The 25416-nt window shown below is 43.6% G+C and overlaps 1 protein-coding gene and 1 long non-coding RNA gene across 3 annotated transcripts in view; one reads left to right on the forward strand and one right to left on the reverse strand.

Moving 5' to 3' along the window:
- The window catches only part of ARIH1 (ariadne RBR E3 ubiquitin protein ligase 1), a 53736-nt gene extending 29847 nt beyond the window's left edge, over positions 1-23889 (forward strand). The window contains exons 6-13 of one of the 2 annotated variants that reach the window (XM_019533290.1): positions 826-932; positions 4597-4639; positions 5373-5444; positions 15103-15233; positions 15343-15400; positions 17210-17482; positions 18377-18489; positions 21703-23889. In XM_019533290.1, coding sequence (XP_019388835.1) covers positions 826-932; positions 4597-4639; positions 5373-5444; positions 15103-15233; positions 15343-15400; positions 17210-17482; positions 18377-18489; positions 21703-21787 — 882 coding nt within the window. In that variant the 3' untranslated portion in view covers positions 21788-23889. The remainder of the gene's footprint in view (positions 1-825; positions 933-4596; positions 4640-5372; positions 5445-15102; positions 15234-15342; positions 15401-17209; positions 17483-18376; positions 18490-21702) is intronic. The other variant, XM_019533291.1, reaches the window with a different exon arrangement.
- On the reverse strand, positions 14654-15082 carry LOC109308849. The gene is made up of 2 exons (XR_002100714.1): positions 14797-15082; positions 14654-14733 (listed from the first exon to the last, which is right to left on the reverse strand). It is a non-coding gene; the product is annotated as an uncharacterized LOC109308849 (long non-coding RNA).
- Positions 23890-25416: the final 1527 nt, after the last annotated feature.

A 25416-nucleotide genomic window follows, 5' to 3' on the forward strand; every position in this document is an offset into this window, starting at 1 on the left:
GTGGGTCGGGACAGTATTTAGCTACTCTAGTCTGTCTAGTAATTTTTAGAAGTAGTTTGTACAGTTTAGTCGCAATCTAATCATAACTCACTTGTTTGTTGGCCACTTACCTGTTCAAATGTAGCGATGGAGCTGCACCGTGGTTAAAAAGCAGAAGGGTTATTAAAGGTTAGGAAAGGTCCTAGGTGCCGTCAGGCCGATGTGTAGCCTCAGGAAAATACAGACATGGCAGGAAGTTGGTATATTACATGCTGGGTAGGAGCCTACCTAACTAAATCATGGTTTCACGATTTTTGCAGAAACCATGAAATATGAGTCTTCACAGTTATCACAAAAATGATGCTGGCCACGATTTCCCATGGAATTGACCCCCAAAAATGCTTACCAGAATAGAGAATGAGATTTTAAATTTAATATTTATGATAATTGATCATTTATATGGTAGTTCCACAAAATTTCCTATTCTGTGGATGCAAGTTTCACTGATAATACTTCAGTGGGAAAGTTTTAACACTTGTCTCAAAAGTGTCCTCCAGATAACTTTGTACATAAATTACAGGAGACAAAAGTAACTGTTCTTCTGTATATCCAGAAAGGAGAACTAGCTACAGTATCACTTTAAAGACACTATATTCATTCCTTCCTGTAGTTAATGAAGTAAATGCATGGAATAAGGAGGTCTTAAATTCATTGTGACAAAGTTTGACAGGAAGATACTTGAAGTTAAAGGACACAAGAACAATGTTGGGAGGGGAAAGGCTAAAATAAATGGCATCTCTTTTTCCTAGTAATTTTTGCACCATGCTTTTTCTTCATATTTTCTAGTGTAATCGATTGTTAAAATGGTGTCCTGCCCCAGACTGCCACCATGTTGTTAAAGTTCAGTATCCTGATGCTAAACCCGTTCGCTGCAAGTGTGGGCGTCAGTTTTGGTAAGAGCACTCAAATGAGTCAATGCAGGGCTACTTTACCTTAAGGCTACTTTATTTAGCAAACAAAAAGAATCCTAGTTTAAAAGGTAGTTTAAACTTTGCAGAAGATAGTATGGCGGGAAGGAGGGAAACCTGAGTCACCATTTTGGTGCGAGGGAGAGATTTTCAAAGTAGCTTGTAATTAGCTTTGTGTATACTTCCTCATGCTTCAGCCCGAAATGTTCATCTCCTTCTTCCCCTTGAAACTATCTGCCACAGACATGATGCTAGCCACAAGAGATTGAATATTCTACCCTGGAGAAATTACTGGAGCCATTCTGACCCCCTTGCATCCTCTCCTCGATTGATTCATTTAACCAGGGAGTGGGAGCCATCATCAGCACCTGAAGAAGCATAAATTGGCTCCTTCATTACCTAAGAGATGGTTTTATGGGCCTTCATGAAATAAAATCTGAAGTTGACATAGATTAAAATATATAGAATATTCTCTCTAGAATTGAACTGATGTGGCCATTTTTAAGATATCTTGTAATGCGCAGGACTGGGAATTGGAGATAGTTCTAGCTCAGAGAGGCTGAGGTTGAGCCCCTCTTTTCCAAAGCAGGTGAGATTGTCCTGTGGGAGATGATTGTTTATTTTAGTACACAAACTACCATAGGTGGAAGGAGAGAGAAACAACTGGGGCGGGGGGGGGCTGAATATGTGTGCGCATGCATGCACGTTCTCCTCCCCACCAAAGCAAAGTCTGCAGGGGGAAGAGAAAGGGCCATGGGGGTGTTGGGGGGAATGGGGCTGGGACTAGGAAAGGATTGGAACAGAGCCTGGCCTGGGATAGTGGCTGGGGCCCTTTGCACCCATCTCAACCCCTGTGCCTGAAGTCATTGATCGGTGCCAACGACCCCTGTAAATTCACTGCCCCGCCCTGGCCCTGCACTGCCCAGAGGGGCCCAGAGCCAGCCTCGGCTGCACCACCAGGCTGGAGGGGATGGAGCCTGTGGGCCCCCTGCTCCCACATGACATTGTCCCCGGGAAGAGCCCAGCACCCCCTCTAGGGGCACGGCACCAGGCAGCCGAAGGGGTGCCTCCCCCCCCCCGATCTTTGCACAGGGCAAGGCAGGTTAAAGGTGCAAGCTGCGCTTTGCCTGCTCTGTGCTTTGCTGCTGCCTTTGAAAGTGGTGCAGTGCTATGCGAGTCCCACCGCTGGGCGGGCTGGGCAGTGAGGCTCTGATTGTCCCACGACCTGGCCCAGCCGGGACCCCATTCACCATGAACAGAGCCCTGGCCAGGCTGGGTTGCGGAACAGTTGGAGCCTTGTGTCTCGTCCAGGGTTGTGGCATGGGACGGGGGAGCCAAGAGGGGGAAAATGTGCTCCCTCCCCTGGCTCCCCCACAGTGCGCACAGAGGCAAGAGCCGCCTGTCCGTGCCCCTGAACCAGCTGGCGGGCTCCCATTGCCCCATGACCCGGCCCTGTCCCATAAACGAGGGCCTGGCCAGGCCGGGTCATGGGGCAGTCCCCACAGTGCAGCAGGGGGCAGGGCAGGGGTCTCGATCTGCCCCCTGAAGCCCAGATAAAGAAAATGGAAAGAAACTAACCTGCCTGCTCAGCTGGCTGCGATCTTGGCTGTGCAGGGTATGTTTGTGTGGGCACTCCTTCACCCTTGCTGCAGCAGCCTGCAGCCAGGCCATGGGGCCCTACCTCCTGCCTGTGTTTGAGGGGGCTGAGCCTGGTTAGCCCCCTCTTCCACCACCTATGCAAACTATTATTAAATGGCCTTCACCCCAACTACAAAATCTTTCACTCTGTTGATAAGAAATGGCAGCTGTAGCCAAAAAGCAAGAAAAAAGTTAAAATGTTCTTTAAATGGTTTGGCAAGGAACACTGAGGTATACCAATGCATCAGTCAATATTGTATCTGCACCAATAAAAAGAAAATTTACATTATTGGCAATTGGCTTTTTTTGGCTGATGTGATGGATTAATGCCACTGATGAATACCATATGCATGTGCACAGCTGCAGCATGCACACGGCTAGGAGAGCAGTCCGGCAGCTTGAAGACCGTTGTCCAGTGGGTAGGTCTGTTTGGGGGTAAGGGGCATGGGGGAGGGAAGGGGGTGCAGGTTGAGGCTCTCATGGTGAGGGAGGGAGTGGGGAAAGGGGCAGATGCTGTCTGGGCAGGGTGCAGGACAGAGTTAGCGGCTTGTTTGTGGGGGGAGGGCTTCTACTGCTGTGTGCATCCCTGGGGGAGGTGTGCAGGGCACGTGCCCCCTGGATTTGTGTGTGGGGCCAGGGTGAACTGTGTGCTTAGGTCGCTGTGCTTGGGGTGGGCAGGGTATGCAGTGGCACTGGGAGTGGGGGTTGTAGCCACCCCAAAATTTGCCATAGCCCTCCTCCCATTCCTGCCGCTGCCTGGCCCAAGCGCAGCCTCTTGGATGAGGCTGGTGCAGCCCCTGGCCCGTATGCACAGCAGGCAGCCTGCTGTCACCCAACACACACATCTGGGAGGACACATGCCCCCATGCCTCCCCCAGGGGTGTGCACAGCAGTGAGAGCCTCCCCATGCCACTCCCCACCACGCCCTCCAAACAAGCCATGGCAGGACAGCACCTGCCCCTGCTTCAGCCCCAGCCCCTTCCTTACTATGGGGTCCTTGATCAGTCTCCTGCACGCCCCACCCCCCGAATAGAATTTTAACTGAATTTTAACTTGTTTAACTGAATTTTGGTTTAACAGCATATTGCCTTACCAACTGGATTCTGCTCTCCAAGCTGCTGGGCTGCATGTCAGCAATTGGATCGGTATTGGCCAATATGGCTGGTCAATAATTGGCCATTGGTATCAAATTGGGCCCAAAAAATCTTTATTGGTGCACCCCTACTGAGGTCTGAATTGGATGCAAGGTTGCATTTTTATTTAGGTTATGAACATCACCAAGGGTGTGTTCACTAGAGAAAATGCGTTTAAGCCAATTTGTGAATAATTAACACAGGAAATCCCTTATTCTAAGCATCTACTTTTACACCTGTTACCCTTTTGGGGTATAATGCACAGGCATAGTCCTCTGTGTTTACCAATATGCTTGGTTTATGAATAATAGCACAGATGTAAAGTAAAACATACAAAGCTGCCTCTTATGGATAAATGGAAAACGAATCCATATCAAATGAATGTTAGTAGTCAGGCTCCTTCTTGAGCACGCTCTAAACTAGATGTCAGCAACGTTTTTGGGTATAGTGCCAAAAACACTCATAGCCTCAATTTGTAAGATGTTGGTGTGCCAGGGGTGGACAGGGGGAGCTGCGAGGGGCCCAATCCTTGTTCTGGCAGTGCAGCCCCAGCCCCTTCCCTGCCGTTTGCCTGGAGGTACACATGCAAAGCAAAATGCCTTTGGGTGCCATGCTCTGGCACCTGTGTGAGGGTTGCCTACCTCTACTTTAAACTATGGCATACACCTGTTGGGGGGCATGGAATTTCGGTTCATCTGAAATGCGCTTACAGCATATTGCCTTCAGCAAGATCTGGTGGCGAGATACTTTCATTAGAGTAAGCCAGAAGAAGAAACCCACTTTGGAAGTAAATTTGTTGGAGTTATCTTTTAATGCAATCACTGTCACAAAGTAATAGATGAAATGCTGTAAACTAACTCAGAGTCTTTCATTTCTAGCTTTAATTGTGGTGAAAATTGGCATGATCCTGTTAAGTGCAAGGTAAGAACCATCTGTCTTCCTCACTGAATCTAGGGCATTGTGGCATTAAAGGACTATATAGTCCTATTTTGTGTATGTCATCTGGCAAAGTAGAGGGGAACCTTAAACCACTTACATCAATGTATGTAATAGATTTCTGCCTGTTTGGGCCAAAAAAAAAAAGGGACAAACAGCACTTGAAATCTGCAAGTAGTCTGATGTCCCCTACTCAGGGCAGAGCTACTACTGTTGTTTGGGAAATTTCTGACCTATGATGTTATAGTAGTCTCTCTCCTTGCCTTTGGCGGTAGAAAGCTATGGCCTCAGAAATTCACATTTGCTCTCCAGGGAGCACTGGCATGCTCACAGCGTTCAGGTAGGTGCTTAGCACCTCAGTGGGTTCACAGGTTGCTTCCGGTTTTCATACTTAATCTTGCTGGCCCTGATTCCAGGGACTGCTGCTGTGTAGTGAGCTTTGCAGGGTTGGACTGTTTTGTTACAGTAGGACAGTGCCCAAAAGCTGGGCATAAGATTTGTGGTACTGTGATACTGTTTTCTGCTAAGTGTCAAGTGATTCTGATACATTATCTGCCATGAACAAATTTTAAAAATCATACCCACCTTGATTAACAAGCAGTGGCATTCAGTATGTAAATATATCTTTGCACATTTTTTTGTTATGTGCTTATTATGACCTTTTTTAATTTTACTAGAAATATCTAAAGTCTATTCCGTTTCATCCTTTTCCTAACAGTGGTTAAAGAAGTGGATTAAGAAGTGTGATGATGACAGTGAAACTTCCAATTGGATTGCAGCAAACACAAAGGTTGGTTTCACTTCCTCTCAGAAACCTGTTTTCTACAGAAACCCTGATGCAAGCTAGCACAATAATGTAATCCTTTGCTACCAGGGGAATCTTCCTCCCCAGCCCTGTGCTGCTGTCAGTATAAGGTGCTGAGGTTGCTAGTACACTTAAAATGCTTCTTCCTGTGGACAGGTAATGTTTTGAATTCCAGTTCAGGGTTTCACTTTCATACTAAAAGGGTTAATTGGAAACCCAAAGCAAGGTAAAGTCTTCTGTCTAACAAATTTGTATTTGATTCTGTGTGTGAGAAACATGCAGCACTGTTGGTTTGGTGAGGCTGTGTTAATTTACATTCGCCTTTTCAGGGGCTGTTCATTTCCGTTGGGCAGAATTCCAGATGGAAACTGGCAGAACAGCTGTTAAGATTTTATTATGTAAATCCATTGGTTCCAGATAGCCCAACTCTGCATAAAACTTTAAATATTCTTTTTTGTTTGCTTTTGTGAGGAATAAAAACAGAGAGGCTGACACAGTGGCAAGGAAACAAAGCCTATAACTGCCATGTGGGGACTCCAGTTTAGAAACAGACCTGGGCCTATAGGCTGCCAAGCCAGAAGGGCAAAGAAAAGTGATGGGGGAAGGCAACTAAGAAATGACCATTCTGTTTTTCTTAGCTCTGCTGTGTAATCTCTGAAAGGGCATTGTTTTCTGTAGAGAAAGCAGATCTGGTTTGGGGCACTTTGCATCTTTTTCAGTGAAGTAGAATTGGGTGGGTGCATGGTAGCAGGTGAAGAACTTCCCACTGTGTGGAGATGCATGGTTGAAGGTACTTCCGTTCACTTTTTTAAGTGTTTATGCCTGGTCTCTGCTCGGAAGCAAACTTCTGAAAACTCAGCAAAATTTATATTTTAAGCGTGTTTAACAAGCTTCATACAGTGTTGAGAAACCTCCTCATTTCACTCAAGAGGTTACTCAGGTTTTTGTTCAAACTTTGCTTGATCCTTAAATATTACTAAAGAGAGCAATGATTCAGTGGGCTTGATGTGATTGTTTTCTTTTCTGCTGTAATCCTCCGTGGGCTTCTGTTTGCCTTGTGGCTGAAAGGTGAGAGAGAAGTATGCTCAGTAGACTGAGTTGGTATTGCCTTTAATCTAAAATAGCTTGGGGTACTACAAGGCACTTTAGTAAACTATTCCTGGCTCTCCTCTAATGCTGAAAGATGTGGGCCTTCCTCCCTCAATTTGTCCAAAATTTCAGCTGTGGGGGGAAAAAAATAACGTTTACATTGGAAAAGACAACTTTCTTGGGATCCTAAATCTACTAGTAGGAGCCATTTTGGTAGTGGGGTGGGCAGGAAGCTGGAACCCAGTGCAGGCTGTCAGTAATCAGGATTTAGCTGCAAGCGGGAGAATCCCTGGTAAATCCACATGTTGAGAAGGTTAGTGAAAGGAAATGTCCTAGAACATCTGTTAAACTACGCTTGGTAATATTTTATAAGACCCTTTTTTCAGCAAGAAAATACTTTGATAGAGCCCAGACTGTACAGTAGAAACGAACCCAGAGTATTTGTGTCGGACATCTGAGCAGACCCGCTGTCACGGAGTCTTGCAGCATCTGTATCAATTAGATTAACTATGGGACAATGTCAGTTATTCTCTCAGACCTCACGGTAGATTGAATTGAAGGAAAAGCTGGCAGGAAATGTAACCCACCCCCGGTAATGACCTCTGTGCCTTCTCAGGGGTATTGACAATGTAGAAGAGTGTAATTTTACACTATTAATGGTTTAAATATTAGCAATAGTGACTGTTGGAACACGCACAGTTTGAGCTCTGCCCAGCACTTATTGGCATTCCTCAGGAGGACCAGCACAGCACAGCACTCCAGCAGAGCAGCGTGCCTGCCAACAGCCTCCCTCTTCTGGCTTAGCTGCCTGTTGGCTGCAGTCCAAATTCTCAAAGAAATCTGAGTGCATCTGACCATGGCACGTGTTTACCACCCTTCAAAATGGACCCAAATATTTGTATAATCCTAAAGAATCCTTTCCTGCTCGGGCATGGCGGGGGGTGGTAGGGGTGTAGGAGAAATAACTCCATGCAAAGAAAAACCTCAGAAGGGCATTCAGGCTCAGACTAATACTGCAGCTTAGGAACGCAAGACATTTCTTGAAGTAAAGAACCGTGAAAGAAACTGAAATTAGTCAATTATGAAATGCCCTGTTGAGTTAGAAAACCTGACTCCATTGTCTTTTAACTAATCTTGCTTTTTGTGTGTGCCTTCACATTTCTTCCTCTTCCTGCTGCAGCTTTTTAGCTTGTGAGAAATTCCATCAAATAAGGCCTTACTGGCTACTCTGAATACCCACAGGATTCAGGACCTCTCCTGTGTAGGTCAACAAAGAATTGGATGGGTACCAGTCTTTACGCACTGTATATTCAATTGGTGGTCCTGTTGGAGGAACAGTGGGATAATATGATACATTTGTCCATGCTTGCCTTAAGAGACAGGAGTGCCATGAGGGAAAATTAGAAAACTGCCCTATGACAGAACACAAAAACGAAAGCAAGCTAAAAAGATTGTCTCCAGAAATTGGTGTGGTGTAATGAAGTCACTTTTACATAGACTTGATCGATAATCTAATTTATTTATGTGCAGAGCATCATGAAATTGAAATCGATGTTGGGCTTAGCAGGGAGCTTTCTGGTCCCTTGTATTGACACTCCTGTTTTCAGTTTGAGGGATAGTAATGTGGTTTGTAGGATTATACCTCACAGGAGCCCATTGCACAGAATGTGGCATGTAGACAGAACAAAATCTGGATTAAGTAGTTTAATCCAAAACAAATTGACTTCAAACTGAAATGTGTCTAAATGGTGATGGACATTGATTCACTTCAGGTGCAATTTTAAACCAAGAACAACTTTATGTTAAGGCCTTAAATCCTTAATGTTCTTGTTCTATTTATTAGGCATAGCTTGGGACATGAAACACTTATTCACAAAGGTGAATTATTTCTTTAAAGCAACCCTCCAAAGAATATTAACTAGGAGTCTTTAAAAACCAGTAGAAATTTTAGCCGTAAATATCAGGACTATCAAAAGAATTCCTTGGCTGTTACTATAGGGTGCCTGGGCAGTTTGAGTGTGCTAAATGGAAGGGGCAGAAGCATTCAGCACTGAAGACCAGGCTTCCTCCATCTGAAACATGAGTCACCAAAGTAAAAATTCCTTCCCTTTGCTATTGCTCTGCTCTCTTGGTTGACATGATGTCACTTCTCTACTATTTTCCAGGCCAGACAAGACTTGAATTTCTTGCGTACATAACGAGCAGAATCTTTTTTTTCAGAAAAGCTTTCAGGCCTTTGTCCATTATAAAGAAATGCAAGAGGGCACAAGCCCAGTTCTCTCTTCCTTTTCAGGCCCTTTTGACTGTGTGCTCCACTCTCTCTCTGCTGTCTGGAAAAGCTGCATTTGTGTTAGTGCCTATAAATTTGGCATCCCATCAAGTCCTTTTTTTGGCACCAGCTTCAGACTTTTTAAGAATATCTCTTTCGTTTCATGCCAATACATTTCAGTGCTACAGCCACAAAGTAGCTCGTCTCGGATGTAGAACTGCTATTTTTCTTTTTTTTTTTTTTTTTTTTTTATTTCGAATGAGCAAGCATTTAAACCATCCTGTTTAGCTCAGTGTTTTCTACATATAATTACACTAAATTGTCTTGCATGAGCATGTATAATAGAACGTGCAGAATCCAGAACGTCAAGAGAACGCTGGTAGGCATTGAGCATCCTTGGGGCGTTGAACAATCCATTTTTAAGTTTGGAACTTAAGTGCAGGTATCTTTGGGCAGAGCAGGAGTACTGACATAACTCCAGTTCCCTGTGAGATTTCTGGAAAAGCAATGAGGGCAAATCTCCTAGCATAGTGTGGCTATGGCACGCTTGTCCAACATGTGGCCCGCCAAGCCATTTTCTGAGGCCTGAGGTGCTGCAACAGGAAACGAAAGTAAACAGTGTTTACTTTCGTTCATGCCCCTTGTCCCTCCCCCAGCCCCTCAGCAGCTTCCTAATGGCTGCTGAAGGGCTGGGGAAGGGACAAGGTTCCCACACGCACCATGTCAGCTTGACATTGCCAATGTGGTGCAGGTCCTCCCCTCCCCCCTCATTTCACAGTGTCTCTTCCTAGCCCTGCCCATCCCTTCCTCATTTGCATGCCGGCCCCGCCCTGCACCAGTCCCCCGCTGGCCATGCGGACTGGAGCGGGTTGTGCTGTGGGGGGCGCGGATGCTGTCTCGGAGGGATGCTGCGGCTGGGCCCGCGGAAGATGCTGCTGCTGCTGCGGCTGTCGGGGCTGGAAGCTGGCACTGCTCCTGCCTCCCCACATCCCCCCATGCCTGCAGACGTTGTGCTGGGGGTGGTGAGTTGCGGGCCTCAGGGAGGGAGGCAGCTCTGCAGGTTGGGCTCGGGCTGCCCCAGAGGAGAGAGAGCAGGGGGGTGTCCCTGTGCATTCCTGCACCTTCCTGTAGGGCCTCTGCATGTCTCCCTGGCTGCTGAGCCCAGGCGCGCAGCTGTGTTAGCATCCCAGGTGTCAGGGAGGACATGGTGGGGTCAGGTGGCGCCCCTTGACCCCTGCGCCCCCAGGCTGTGGTCGGACCGGACAAGCCGCATGAGCGCCTACTCCTGCTGGCCCACTGGGTGATAAAAAGTTCATTCAACCCCACATTCAAAAAGGTTGGACATCCCTGGGCTATGGGAAGCACTCGAGCTGTTTCACCTTTGCTGATATTGGAACTGCAGTTCCTGAATAGGGTAATAATTGCTGTATTCAAAATATAAAGCTAATAAAGACTAAGCATGGCAAAAAGGGGACAGGTTTGCCCTGGGTTTTTTTTTTTATAACCTTAAAATAGTAGTTTTCTACCCTAAAATAGTAGAATTCTCCGGATTATGAATATCTTAATTAGGTGACCCCTTGCATCAGAGCATGATGATGATCCATCCAGAATAATCCTCTGGTTTGGTAACTTGACTTCCTTTTCATAATGTTGCTTGGCTGCAGTTCTTAGTAGGGGCCTCATTTCCTAACCTCTTCAATTTAGAAATACTGCTTTTCCATTCCTTGTATTAATAGTTTGAACGGTTTCTGGTCCTATTGCTGCCACTGCTCAGCACTTTTTCAGCGTTTGGTGTTCACCGACCTCCTCCCATGGTTTTTCTTAATGTCATTGAGCAATTGTACTCTTATGAACACCAGCCTAATGGGGCCCCACTTCCAGGGTTGTGTAACTTTACTGTAGAAGTCACCTTCCATGATCTTCTATCTTTGGTGAAAACTCAGTTACTATCCACTTTTCTTGCTGAGGAGCTACAAATGTTTACGGGAGCAGAATCCCTCCTAGGTGTTAAGACACAAGAGACAGTATTGGAAGGGGGTGACTGTCCAAACAGATGCAGTTATATCCTACCAACTTATTTTAAAGAAAGAGGCCTTTCTTCAAGCAATTGCTTCAATGTTTAAAGTATCGCCAGTTACTGTCCTGTTGAACTGTTATGGTTTTGTTTTTTTAAAGAAGCAGTTGTGGAAGTGGTGGTACTGAAATATCTTTGTTGGTATACAGGGCACTCAGTTTTCCATAATCTGGATCAATTCTGAGTTCATGTGTAGCCTAAAATGGATTGGTTTCATGGCTGGTGGTCTTTGATGAAGTGCAAAGGACCTGATTCCTTTTGATCAGACCATAGTAGTGTTCCTGATCTGCCTTACAGGGTCCTTACAGTGGGAGATACTGAAGTAGTTCAGGGTGAGAATCTTCTAAATGGTTTGGCTCTACCTTCGATCCAGCTACTCCACTTGATTGGCTTGGCTAGAGCCCTGCTGACACTGGGGGCTTTGACTAAGGTAAGCTGGTAACAATTCAAGCTGGAGGAACATGTTATAAGAGAACCAGCTGGAAAAAAACAGGGCTAAGTTTTGCTGCTTCAGTTGAGGGGGGCCTGGTTCTTTCAGATTTGCCAGATTTGCTTGTGTGGTTTTGACCAAAAGATTATGATCCCCCTATGGTAGTACAAATTATTAAGACTGAATTATTGCAGTGTGCCAGAAGTGGATCTACATCTGCAGAGTAGTTGAAGTTCACTGGTGTGGAGCGCCATGGACAGATGAATGGTATTTCTTGAACAGGGTTTGGCCTGGTCCATGGCTAGAGCTGGCAGATGTTACGCCAGTACAAACAGACTTTGCACTTCACAGTTGGTACCCAGGAATTGGTTTGAATTCAGTTGACTTTCCCGAATAATGCCTTACTTGCATTACATTCTGGCTTGAGATGCATGCTTCTCTTGTGGGCTGGTACTGTAGCAGTTGAAAACAGAAGAACTTAGGCTGACAGAGGAGACACTTTGTTTCAGTGAGATCACACTGCAAGCCCTGTTCTCCCCCCAGGAAGAAGGGGAAGCAGGCAGAAAATAGGGTGGGCTTTGACTTCGAACATGCTGATGTGGAAGACCGGCCACTGATCCTGAGCTTTAAGAGCGTGTGTGGTGGTGGCCAAAGTGGCTAGGCACTTATGGTACTGAAGAAAGCAGTAGACTGAAGCAAAAGCGAAGCTGTCTACTCCTGTGTTTCTCAACCTGTGAGTCTCAAGAATATACAAAAGGGCCACAAACAAGCTTTAAAAATGGATCGGTAAACTTTTAAGAATGGATTCTCCTTTTAAAGATGAAAAATGTGGGAAACGGTGGCTTTTCCCCCTTGAAAACTGGCAGAGATCCAGCCTGCAAGGGGCTGGTTGGGGCTTTCCATGCCCCACACTGCAGGGCTGGGACCTGAGGGTGGGAGACACCAGGCCAGGAGTGAGGGGTGCTAGGTCAGGACTGGCCATTGATTGCAAATGGGTCCTGGTACAAAACAGGTTGAAAATCACTGGTCTGCTTGATAGGCTGAACCTTTTAGTTTGAATTCTCTGAGGAAGAATTCAAGTCAAAGTTTAAATTTGGATAAAGGAGTCTCGCTGTGGATAGAGCACAGATACAGAACAGTTCACACGTTCACTGACCTGTGGTAACTCCTTTCTTCCCCCTCACACACACTCTCCCTGGCACCTTTTTAAGTCTTCATAATCTCTTAATCCATCAATACCTAAAGTTCCACCATCTGCAAAAGGGAGGCGTCAGCACTTACCTCTAGGAAACACAGAAGATGGGAAAAAATTGAGGCACTTGGGGAATGTGCCATGCAAGTGCCTAAACTAGAAGCTGCTCTTGAGTGGAGGAAGTGAGTGAAAAGAGTAACTGGTTACCTACCTTGTTCACTTTTTCTGTAAAATGTCACTGTTGCCTTGGACATAAGTAACATGAAGTTTGGCTTGTTACCTTGTTACTGAAGTAGGGAAGTGGCATTCATGCCCTGCTCCCAAGCCAGGTCTGTTTAGGAATTCAGTGTTAGTCTCAAAATGCCAATGCAGGTTTTCTCTTCTGAAATTTTAAATGAGCAGAACTTAAGCACAGGTTGTAAAAAGGGGCTTTGGATAAAGTAGGTTACATTTTATTCTGTAATTCAAAGTAAACTCAGTGACTGCCAACTTGTACCTGTAAACCAACTAACTGCTAGCCTCTTTTGTGTTTTTGGGAGAACGTCCGTATTGCACAGAAGTGCCCCAGCAGTGCACAAAAAGGGAAGTCACATTCTTGACATTTTTTTAGTTTGGAAAACGCGTTGCAGAGCCGGGGTTGTAGCTTATAATGGCAGCATAATATACTCTGCCTGCCACAACAGCTGCCTAACAGTTTGTATGTTGATTTATAAGATTATCTGGGAATTGCTTTGAATCCTACGTCAGCTATTCGCTATTTTGTGTTAAGCTGCCTCATATGTCATATGTAACAAACATTAAATTTATAAGAATAATGTGTGATTTCCTGAGTGGCGGAAGTCTGTGAATGCAGTGAAGGAAAAGCGTGCATTTTGCTAATGAAATGGATATTTTAAGATGAGATGGCTTATGTGGCTGCTGAATAGGAAGGACACAGATTCTGGAAAAATCTGGTTTTGGAAATGTTTTCTATGTGCAGTTCTACTTTTCTAGCCCCCCTTTGTTCAGCAGTGACCCTATAGCCAACTAATGGATTCCAACCGGGTTCCCATTCTGTCCTGTGCTGTAAATAAAAGCTTTGTTTAGGGGTAGTGCACAGAGAGGAGGGAATATGCAACAGCAGTGCAAAGGCCCCATGGAGGGATTGGAGTATTGGGTGGGAAAAGTGGGTTTTATTTTATTATAAACATGCTGGGTCAAATAATTACTCTAGTTGATAGAGGCTTTTTTGAACTGCAGGATGATGCTTTCTTTGTCTGAGGTTTTCAGATATTTGGGGGGGGGGGGGGGCTTCATTGCAGCTGCTGTGTCACTGATCCAAAACAGCCTTCAGGGCACCTTATTAAACTGATTAAGGAACATTTTTGTCCATTTCAGCATGTATTCTACAAAGAAAACAGGAGGCTGCAAAAAACACTTCTGGTGTTCTCTGCAGAAAGTGCCAGCAAAAAACTTTCCCTCTCACTTGCAGCTGGGAAGATAAAGGTACCTAGACAAACAGACTGGAAATTTCTGAGTATAAAGACTCTTCCCATATTGGTGACTTTTAAATGAGGTGTCTGTATACACAGATTGGTTGCAGCAGTTGGCAGCCAGATTGCATTCCTTGCTTCACTTTTCATAGCCAATCCAAGATGGCCTGTGGCAAGTTGGTGTTGCTGGCATACTGCGGCGTTGGCTAAGTTTAAAAAAAAAAAAGTTTTCTAACATGTATGAAGCAGGCTATGTCATCATCGTACAAAACACTCACCTGTTCTGTTAGCCTTGCCATGAGCTGCTGGTGGTAGACCATTTATTTGGCTTCCACTAGAACCACTGTTATATTATTACAGAAAGCAATAATGCTCTAATTATAAATATGGTTAAACATTGGAATAGGTTAATGATGGAGGCTGTGGAATCTTTATTCTAGGAAGTTTCTAAGAAGTTAGATAGAAACACTTGACTATAAAGGTTTAAATAGGGATGATCCTACTTTGGGCAAGGGGAGCAGTGGGGGTCACTCTTTTTGGCAGAAGTGTCACAAATTAGCCCCATACCCTCTTGGAGTACCACTCTAGTCTCTTTCCTCTGTCTAGTCTGCTGCTGCTTCTGTTCCTCTGCTCTGTGTTCCCTGCCCAATCTCTTTCTCTGCTTTTTCCTCCCTGCCTGATCTCCTGCTCTGCTTTCTGCTTCCTTTCCTACCTGCTGCTGTACTTCCTGTCTCCTGGACTAAAGGACCTCTTGAGATCCCTTCTAGGTCTATTTTTCTATGATGATCTTAAAACTGCCTTTCTGCTGGACTGCTAAGGTGACACTGGCCAGCCAGCTAACCATAATTGGGTATACAAGCAAAATGAGTCATTCCTTAAAACTGTGTTGTTGTGCATCTTTAGTGTTTGAAAGCATTTGGGCCCTGACTTGAGGGCAGAAGATCTTTTAAAATTTGCTCTTATCTATTTTGATCATCAGCTCTCCAAGGGAGGTAGTTTTTCAGCTGTGTGAGGCTCATTAGGTTGAATAAAGGTAGAGTGAGAGCAGCAGGTTTTCTAAGAGGATTAAAAAGCCCTGCCTTGATTTTAACGCTGACTGTCTGTGTTCTGTTTACAGGAATGCCCAAAATGTCATGTGACCATCGAAAAGGATGGCGGCTGCAACCACATGGTCTGTCGGAACCAGAACTGTAAAGCAGAGTTCTGTTGGGTGTGTCTTGGCCCTTGGGAGCCACATGGATCTGCCTGGTAGGTTTAGAACAGTAACCTAATGGCTGGACATGAAAGTGGCATTACAGACCTTTGTGTACATTTTTTGAAAGGCAATTCTTAAGCGTCAGATGTCTGTTTGTTACAGGTACAACTGTAATCGCTACAATGAGGATGATGCAAAGGCAGCAAGGGATGCACAGGAGGTGAGTCCACAACTTTTGGTGGGGTCTGGAGGAATATCTTGCTCTGGGAAGTGCTTTTTGGCTCTAAACCCGCATTTTAGAGAGATGTACCCACTCGTGGAACTGTTGGACAGAGAGCAAAAGGCATTTAGCTTGCATCACAACAATGGAATCTTGTTTGGTTGATATATAAAGTCCTTTGAACACTTTAAGATAGGTGCCTTTGTCATTTTTGTTTTCTGTTGGCGTTAAATATAGTTGGCTCTTATGGAATGTAATCTCAACAGAGCTATGAATCCGAGATGGTCCTGACTGCTTTGTAAAGTGTTCTGTATAGCAAAATTCTTGACGTTTATGGCCCTGTGTATTGAGGAGGAGCAGACCTTTTGCATGTAAATGTAGTGGAATTCCTGGTGGTTTTTCATAGCAGTTGTCTATAATGGGTCTTTCAAGAGCTTTCCTGGATTGCTTTGTTCTTGGAAAGTAGGCTGGCTCAGTGAGTAGAAGTCCTGGACATAGGTTTAGCTGTGTTTTTAAATACCAGTTACTTTGCCTGTATTCATACCAGAGCATTTGTAAACAGGGAGGGATTGTCTTTCATGCATACTGTGGGTTGCAGAAATCCATTTCATGCGCCTTGGCTAAGCATTCCTGTAGCCAAGCACTTAAATATTTCTTGAAATACATTCTAATACAAATCCATACTAGCATGTACTGAAGTAGAATATAGCCATCACCTTCACATTGAGAGATTTATCCTGTGCGCATCCTTAATACTTCAGTTAATCTGCCAACAAAGAAATTACTAAGAATAATGGTTATGCATATGACTTGTACCTATAATAATGATCAATAATTTATCCTAGGCTGCTTAATATCTTAAACCTCTTTCCCATTCCTTAATCACGGCGTTTACTTAAAAACATACTGGAAGTAATATTTTTAAAACAACATTAAATTGGACAGATAAATCAGCGTTCTAAAATCCTAATAAGGATGTTCATTTCTTCTGTAATAGGACCCCGAGCCACCTACATAAGCAGATGTAATTGAAATGAAGTAGATCAATTCCATTGCCAAATTGAGGAAGTAGATGTGTGTCCATAAAAAGAGAATTTTGACTAGTTTAGTAGTCTGTAGACTTTCAAATAAACTGCATAAAAGGTCTGGCTGGACTTGTTTTGCTCCTTTTAAAATATTAGAGACTGACAAGGATGATGGACTAGGGAAGGAAAAGATCTGGCTTCGCGTTGTTCATAACCATTTTCATTTGGGGGTGCTTGAACTTGGCAGTAAGGGCCATAAAAGGGATTTAAAATTAGGGCACAACTCTTCAGCTATCCAGCAAGAGAATAGAGGGCCTCCTGTCAGGAGTGGGATGGTAGGACACATTTCCCATCTAGATTTATTTTGGCTCTTTAGTGCTAGTGTTGCACTCTGTCCTGTGTGTGTGCAGGTAATGAGATTTGAGGTTGGTATACGTTAGCAGGAGCTGTGTGGTGGTGATTCGGGCATATATATACTTACTTGCATGGATTATTTTGGAAGTGTGATTCAGTTCTCAAACGTCATGGATTGGGATCTTGTTTAGCACTGCAGAGGGTGTGGATTTGCCTACTCAGAGCTGTACAATGACTGGTGTGCTTCTGCAGAGCTGTATAGAGTAGTGCTACATTTGTATCTGAATGTGACCAGCTAAGGAGCCAAGGAACCTATTCAGAAAGGAAACTCCTTTCTGTTGGTCAGATTTGGAACCCTTATGAGACTTCTTGTTTTCTTAGTTATCAGCCCCTACTTTGTTTTAACTATTTGTTTTCTTTTATAAAATGGGAATTAACACAGCGATCCAGAGCAGCCCTGCAGAGGTACCTGTTCTACTGCAACCGCTATATGAACCACATGCAAAGCCTGCGCTTTGAGCACAAACTCTATGCTCAGGTGAAGCAGAAAATGGAGGAGATGCAGCAGCACAACATGTCATGGATCGAGGTGCAGTTCCTGAAGAAAGCAGTTGACGTCCTCTGCCAGTGTCGTGCCACACTCATGTACACTTACGTCTTTGCCTTCTACCTCAAAAAGAATAATCAGTCCATTATCTTTGAGGTAGGGAAATGTGTGCTTTTGGCTTGTTGGGAATAAAGATTACATTACTAAGATGCAATAGGGAAACTTGATCACAGTTGGTAAGAAACTGGAAAGACAGCGTTGTGTTCTTTCTCTCTCTTTCTTGGATGATAATGAAGTAGTGTAGGGGTTGGATTGCATGCAGCATTCCCTCCTGGAGAAAGGAAAGTTGCCTTTACACAATAGATAACTGGCTAACCACAGTCTAATGCCATAACACAGCCATTGCATTTTCAGGCCTACAAAAGTAAATATCAAATTTGGGACTTGAGGTAGTTGGAAATGTTTCTAGACCTTGGATTTAATCTCTTACATGTGTCCAATATTTCCTGGTTTTAAGACAATGGTAGTAAAATAGTGCCTCTGGCTGCTACAAAGACTGAAGCAGTTTGGGCCTTTTCTAATTAAAATAGCCTTTCATCATTATTTACATCTGTAGTCAGTCAAAGCCACATGGCATAGCAGACCATTGGTGTGCCTGCATTAATAACCAAGCACAGCTCTGAAGGTTTGACAAAGGCCTTGCTCACGTTTCGAGGAGTTAAGTGTGCAAGGGACAGAAGGAGAGAGGCACCTGTCTTTCCCACAGGATAAAGCAAATAAGGAAAGAGCTGTTTGTTTCTTTTAGGTGTGTTGCAAATCAAGGAAGACTGTAAAATAAAATGTAAATGTTTGCTGGTGACTCTGCTCATCAAATCATGAAATGAATTCTCTGCCTTCTCAGTTCTGATATCTGGAGTTAATGGCTCACTCTGGTGTGTAACACAGCGCAGAACTTCCCCTCTTACTTTTTTTTATTTAGGTCATGATGATGCTAGTAAGTTTGAAGAAGTGTCTCGCTAAAAGAAATTGGCATGTTTTCATTCTTTGCAGAATAACCAAGCAGACTTAGAGAATGCTACAGAGGTGCTTTCTGGGTACCTGGAGCGAGATATATCCCAAGATTCTCTGCAAGACATAAAGCAGAAAGTACAAGATAAGTACAGGTATGTTTTTGAAGTAAATACTAACTCAAATACTACATTGTACCATTACCTTTCTGTCACTTCTGATATGGTAGGTAACAGTCTAGAGGGAAGGCAAATGTAATAGCTTCATTATACATTTTTCAGTCAAATCTCTAGAGAGTTGCTCATTTTGGGCCTCTAGCCAAAGTTCTTGGTCAGCAGCCAACCTGTAACCAGGCAGCTGAGGCCAGAGGTAGAGAGTGAGCACTGATCTTCTCTAGTACATAAAATCAAATAGGCATTAGCAATGCTGGGATCCTAATCTGGTTTCAACCCCATGTCCTCTGACCTTCTAGGAAATGAGTCTTAATTAAGGGGATACAGAGCTTCCCAAGTTGTGAGCATCTGTTCTGTTGAACAACAGAGAGAGTTTTGCAGTCCCTGTATAGTATGTCTGTATTAACTACTGTTGCCTTCAACCTCTCCTGTAGGAGTAAAAAAGGAGTGACCAGAGAACAACAGCATTAGGAAAGGGCCGTAGATGAGGGCAAAACACAAGGGAGGAGGACACTTAATTTTGTTGGCCAACACGTTTGCCTTGAGATGGTTGTGTGTTCACTGGGGGCTTCTTGCCCTGTGCGCAAATTAACCTGTCAATAGGGTATAGCAAGAAGAGAGATGCATTATAAAGAAAGTGGAGAGACTAATATAACCCTTCTGTACCAACTGTCACCCCCCAAATGCATCTTTTTGGAGCAGTGAAGCTCAGATAGCACACATTCAGTGGCTGCTTAATGTTCTAGAGCAGTGGTTCCTACACTGACAGATTGCACACCACCAATTTAAAATAATATAACCTTATGTACCACCAGCAAATTTTTGTCATATAGAGTAATTATAAAAAATCTGTTAATGTGTACCACTGACAGGTTGTCTGCATACCACTGGTGGTACCTGTACCACAGATTGGGAACCACTGTTCTAGAGAAACTCATCTACAGTATGGAATAATACAGGACTGTAAACGTAAATGAGTTTACAGGATTACAAGTTTTAGTTTGGAGGTACCGGGCCTCAATTGCTGCATTTGTTAGGTCTATCAGGAGAGAAAGAAACTTGCAAGTAAAATGAGCTCTAGTGTTTGGAGCTTTGTCAGGGAAATTAATTTGCTAATAATATGCCTAGTGGGGCTGCTGCCCACTGTGTTATATGTCTAGAATGCTGCTAGGACTTTGTTTTGTGAGAATCTGGTTTTGAGGAGCTTGCACCATTTAGGTTGGTGTTAGGCTGAGATTCCAGCTCTGATTCAGAGTTGCTGATTCCATTGACTTCTTAATATTGAATATTCTTTTAGGGGTATTAGCAGCTACCCAAAGCAATTTTAAAAATAAACGTGGGCTGGAGTGTATGGAAACACAGCATCCCAAACCTGTCAACTGTTATTTTTGGGGAAAAATGGTGAGCTTTTTAGGTATGCAGGAGACCCTAATTCACCAATCTGGTCATGCACTACAAATACTACTTTTGTTGCCTGCTTTTAATATTTAAACTTGATGTCCATCATTTGCTGGCCATATTTTATAAGGCCACGATGAAACAAAGGACTGAAGAATTGCAAGGGGAACTGCAGGATGTAGAGAATTCTTTAAGAAACTGCACTGACTGTCCATTCAGCTGAGAGGTGATTGTTTTTGGTCTTTCAGCTTGTGATGCTTGTGGCATTTCTGGAAAATGGGATTTAAAAACCCAGCAAAATTAACTGAAGTTTGGAAAGCAATTACTGTGCATGTTCCATTTATCACATGCCTCATGAAATGAATGGAACTTTGTGTGCTCTCGTATTGCAACAGCTGATACCAATAAGAACTAGAATAGTTCATTTGAATAAATCTGTCAACTGGATCAGATACTGAATGTTAAGTGTTAAAGCTGTAACTTGTAGCAAGGCAATTCTGAGTTCAGGCTAACCTGGTGTTCTTTTCACTTTTATCTGCCTACATATGGTAATCATAGCTTGCCCAGTGTTCCAAAATGTCTGCAAGAGATGCGTTTTTTAATTTGCTAATGTGTTTCTGGACTTAGTTGAGAAGAACGATTTTGACTTGCTGAGAGAGCTCACAGCTGTGAGAGCCTTTCAGTTGACAGTGACAGATACACGTCTGGAAATTGAACGGCATGCCTCTACCCCCATTGGGAGACTGGCTCTTGAACTCCAGTTTCTCATATTACATCTGAATAGGTTTGCCTCAAATAACTGCTGCTGGTGGTATTGTGCCTATGCTGCCTGGCTGCACCTGTTTGCCACCGATTCATTGGCATGGCTGTACCTGGCACAGTGGGATGCGCTTAAGGGGGGTTATGGTTTTGTTCCCATATGCAGAGAAGAGGTGGGAGAAATAACGCATAACCAGTGAACAGGGACAGTCACCAAAGATGTGCTAATAAATATTAAAGGGACCCTGACATTCAACTTGTTTATAAACTGCACTTAGATCTTTGTAAGTCTGTTTCTCTTCTTTCTAGTTGTAATACATCTGAATTGAGTATGGCTTCCTTTGATACAGCTGGTGTTATTACTGCTAGGTGTGTCCCTGTCTCTGGGCTCAGTTTAATTGTCCCATCCCTGACAGGAAAATTATCATGACAGAAACATGTGCAAACAGACCTACTGAATAACTTCTTTTGAGGCTTGGTCCAGTTAGGCCAGTATCCTACTTTTACAGCCAAGTAGTGCTTTCCTTCAGAATGGTAAAGGTGGAAGCCCTGGAGCTGAACAAAACTAGGCCCAGTGCAGTTGGATAATTGTTGTTGTAGTTGGTTTTTATTTTGTCATCTTAATGTAGCAACCTTGGGTAGGGTCCCAGGTTGGCATTCAGAAAAACCTGCTTTTGTTCCCAGGTCTGCCATTCAATTTGGACAAATCACAATCTTTGTGTGCCCATTTTTGTTTGTGACATAGGGATAATACTTACCCATCTTTGCAGAGAGCTTTGAGATCATTGGGTAAGAAGTGCTTTTAAGTATGTGCATTTGGTGCACACCTTGACAGAGTGACCGTGGGGAACTCCCAGGTCTTAATTATAGTAAACTATAAATTCCCTGTGAGTCCATACGTCACACCTGGCACCACCGTTTTAAGCTCAGGTATAAAATAGGCCTGCATTCCAAGGCAGGTCACTTGTACAGTCACTAGTGGATATAGTGTACTCTTTCTAACCTGTTTCTCTTGTGTACTCTCCCCCTTTGCTACAGATATTGCGAGAGCCGACGAAGGGTTTTGTTGCAGCATGTGCATGAAGGCTATGAGAAAGACCTGTGGGAGTACATTGAGGACTGAGACGGGCCTGCATAAAACGAACTCTGAAAACTTTACCATCTAGAGTGCTCATGAAATTAAAACAAAACACACACAAAAGAGGCACTATGCCTATTACACCGCTGGGTCTGTAGTACCGGGATTCTGTTTTGTTAACAGAAAATTTAAGTAAATTATATTGTAATAAAAAAGGTAGATAAACCATTGTACAACAGTATTCTAGGCGGCCAATAAGAGTGTGACAGACGCACTAAAAAAAAACAAACCCTCCAACTTTAACTTGTAACGTAGCTTCATTCTCCATGCCGATTCCTTTTTCTTTTCTATCTTTTCCTGTGTGTAGTACAGATGAAATTTAAACCAGTTTCTTGACACTGCTTTTCATGTCCAAACCAGCCATTTTGATGTACCTTTGGTAAGGGGGAAGGGGTTTCTCCCCTCCCATCCCTCCTCCTCTCACGCACCCAAGTACATGAATGAATGTTGATTGGCTCTTGTAAAGACCGTTCTTGGGGAGGGGAGGAGGGGGGTACACAGCAAGGAAAAAAACCTTTGTATATGAATTTTAAAACAGAGGACAACACAGTATTTTTCAAAATTGTATATAGCGCATATGCATGGACAAAGAGCAAGCGTGGCACGTGTTTGCATAATGTTTAATTACAAAAAAATATTTATTCTTTAAAAATCTTCAAGATTATGTCTATTTGCTGTGCATTTTCTTTCAGTTTGATTTTTTTTGATTTTTTTTTTTTTTTCCTTCCCTGGGACAGGGGTGGGGGGAGCGTGTGCTGGCGTTAGTGACTGTCGAAGGTTTTTATCAGAGAAGTTGGGTTTCTCCTCTTCGTGCAGCTCTTTTTTGTCCTTGGCCTCCATGGTTTATATGTTTCCATTGCTGGCAACAGAACCATCCCTTTCCTTCCAGCTTCTTACAAACTGATTTAACCTGGTGTGTGTTTCATTAGAGATGAATGTACCTCGTGATTCAGAATGCTTTGCCTTTCTTCTTTTTAGCCCAGAATGACACCACTTTATCTGCCCAAATCAAACCTAGCTGTTCCCATGCACCTAGGACATGCGCTCTGCTCCTAGCTTGAAGGTCAAACCTATAGGAAGTGTATATTTAGGAATTTTTAATGATGGAAAGGAAGGGGGGGGTGTTTTTACAGGACTTGTCAAAGAGCATCTAAAGATTTCAACTGTGTGGATCTCCTCTCCCTTCCACTTGCAGCTGTCAGATGGAACGTTCCTTGCTGTTTTCACTTGCATTATAACAAATCGTGACACTGAAAAGGAAGTTGGTGGAATTGTCCTTGTGTTTGTATTGGGTTCAATTACTGGGCAAACTGTCCTGGCAGATATTTAACACTCCATCTAGTACAGTAGAAATTGAAATCAGTGAGCTATTTTTCAATGAAAAGGGGGAAGAACTAATGAATTTTAGCTATTGAATCCATTTTTATGATTTCTGTAACAAGAGCTATGTTAAAGTAATTAATTGGTGGTGGTTTTATTAAATTTCTCCTGTATAGGACTTCCTTCTGTGGTATTTTTCACCAGGCTAGTGTTCTAAGAACATTCCTGATTAACCTGAATTGAGGTTCAAGGGGAGAAAATAGAGGGGTGAATAATGGAGGCAGGTTAATATGATCCTTAATATGAAACACCAGCCTCAGCTGAAGTCTTCTTGGTCACTTGAGCCTCTTGCATTTGGAGCTACTGTCAGTAAATGCTGTGTGCCTCCACACCCTTTACACATCTTTTATTTCCCCCAAAAGGTTTTGTTTGTGTCAAACCCTCTTACCATAATGTTGGAGCAGAATGAATACGCCCACCCTCATAATTTGTATTCTGTGCACTTTTCTTTATGAGGCTGTTCCTGGGTGGAGAGAAAGTAATGAGGGTTCACGTGTATATAGTGAAGGGCTCTGCTCTGATTTAATGTGGACAAGCCACAACTTAGACATTACCCAAACCTTGAAACTGTCCGGCCTCCCTTTACCTTTCCCTGCTGTATATTAGCAGCTCTATGCCGCCCAGGCTTAACTGATTGGCTCTTGGAAAGCTTCACACCCAAAATGTGTATTTCCAGTTCAAAATTTAAATAAAAATGCTTTCTAAGATAGTGTCTCCACCTGGAGCTGATTTCAGGGGAATGACTGGCAGGGCTGGGTGCATGGATGAACAGGGGTGGATGTGGGTCACTGAAACAAAATATTCCACTTAAATTTCCAGCAGTAAGGTTTTTGTCTTATTTTTGCTGACTGTTCTGGGAGCTGAGAGTCCAAGCACATCCTTGTAGATCCAGTTGTGACCGGGAACCTGTCTGGTGTCCTTTCCTGGATCTTGATCGCTGTACATGGGCCTTCATTTAAAGTACTGACTTAAAATCACTGTGCTGCTAATAGTTTTGCTGGGCAATCTATCACTTTCCTTTTAGTCCAACTTCTGAGTTCTCTCACAAGAATTCTCCCCATTTATGTTCCTTCTACAAAGACCTCCTTCCCACTAAGGCACTTTTGATTGGTCCTGTCAGGTAGTGCTCCTCCCCCCCCCCCCCCCGCCATTGCTTTTTTTTTTTTTTAAGAGCAAATTTTAACAAATAAGATGCACTGACCGACTGGCTGACTTCAGCTGTACAAAGTAACAACTAGACCTATGAATATCAAGAGGAAGCCAGTAAAGGGGTATCTGCCTTTTAGCACTAAGCTATAGCAGCTCATCCTCAGACTCCCCCTGTCAACCTGCTGCCGTTTTGTTTCTGTGCTTTACAGATCTGTAACTAGCTCTGAGGTTTGAAACCCTTAACTTTAGTCTGTTCTATCACAACTGGAACTTTTCTATCATAGTTGTCTGGAGACCAAAGTAAAGCCCCATTGTTTTAATGGAGGGCTTGGGCTCCTGTGCCTGAGAGGGAGGGGGAGGCAGGATATGGAGGTTTGTTCCTTGACCTTCTAGTTCTCCAGGAAGAGACCACTGTGTGCTGTGACAAATCCGTGTTCGGAGGCAATTGCGTTGCAAGTGCAGGTCTGGGCTGTGCGGAGGGGTCCTGGGGAGGGGGAGCATTCCTGAGTCTAATAAACTTTTATTTTGTTATTTCAGTAGCTGAGGTGTATGTTTGTAGTGGATCCCTGTGGCACCTGCCATGAGGAGGGGAGCGCTTGGTGTTGCCAGGTCTTAAATACGAAATGATCATAGTGGAAGCTCAAAATTATGTTTACTGAGGTGTAGGTTGTAGCCGTGTTGGTCTAAGGACATAGGCAGACAAGGGTCTGGGTGAATCTGATATCTTTTATTAGACCTACTTAAATAGTTGGAAAACAATTAAGCAAGCTTTCAGGTTCAAAACCCTTTGTCAGGCTAAGGAAGTTTTTGCAGTTGGTGTGTGCTCTTCTTGCATGGAATGAAAAGTAAAGAAGCCATTTCATTTCAATTTATTCCATCCAGGAAGAGCACACACCAACTGCAGGAATTTCCTTAGCCTGACAAAGGAGTTTTGAAGCTGAAAGCTTGCTTAAAAATGGTTTTCCAACTATTTAAGTTGGTCTAATAAAAGATACCAGATTCACCCAGAGAACCTGGTTTCATTGGCTGAAAAACTTATATACAGTGAAAGAAGTATGCAAATAAGTCTTTCTTATTTATATTGC

The sequence above is a fragment of the Crocodylus porosus genome, unplaced genomic scaffold, assembly GCF_001723895.1.
Source record: "Crocodylus porosus isolate Cpor-Errol unplaced genomic scaffold, CroPor_comp1, whole genome shotgun sequence".
NCBI classification, from domain to species: domain Eukaryota; kingdom Metazoa; phylum Chordata; order Crocodylia; family Crocodylidae; genus Crocodylus; species Crocodylus porosus.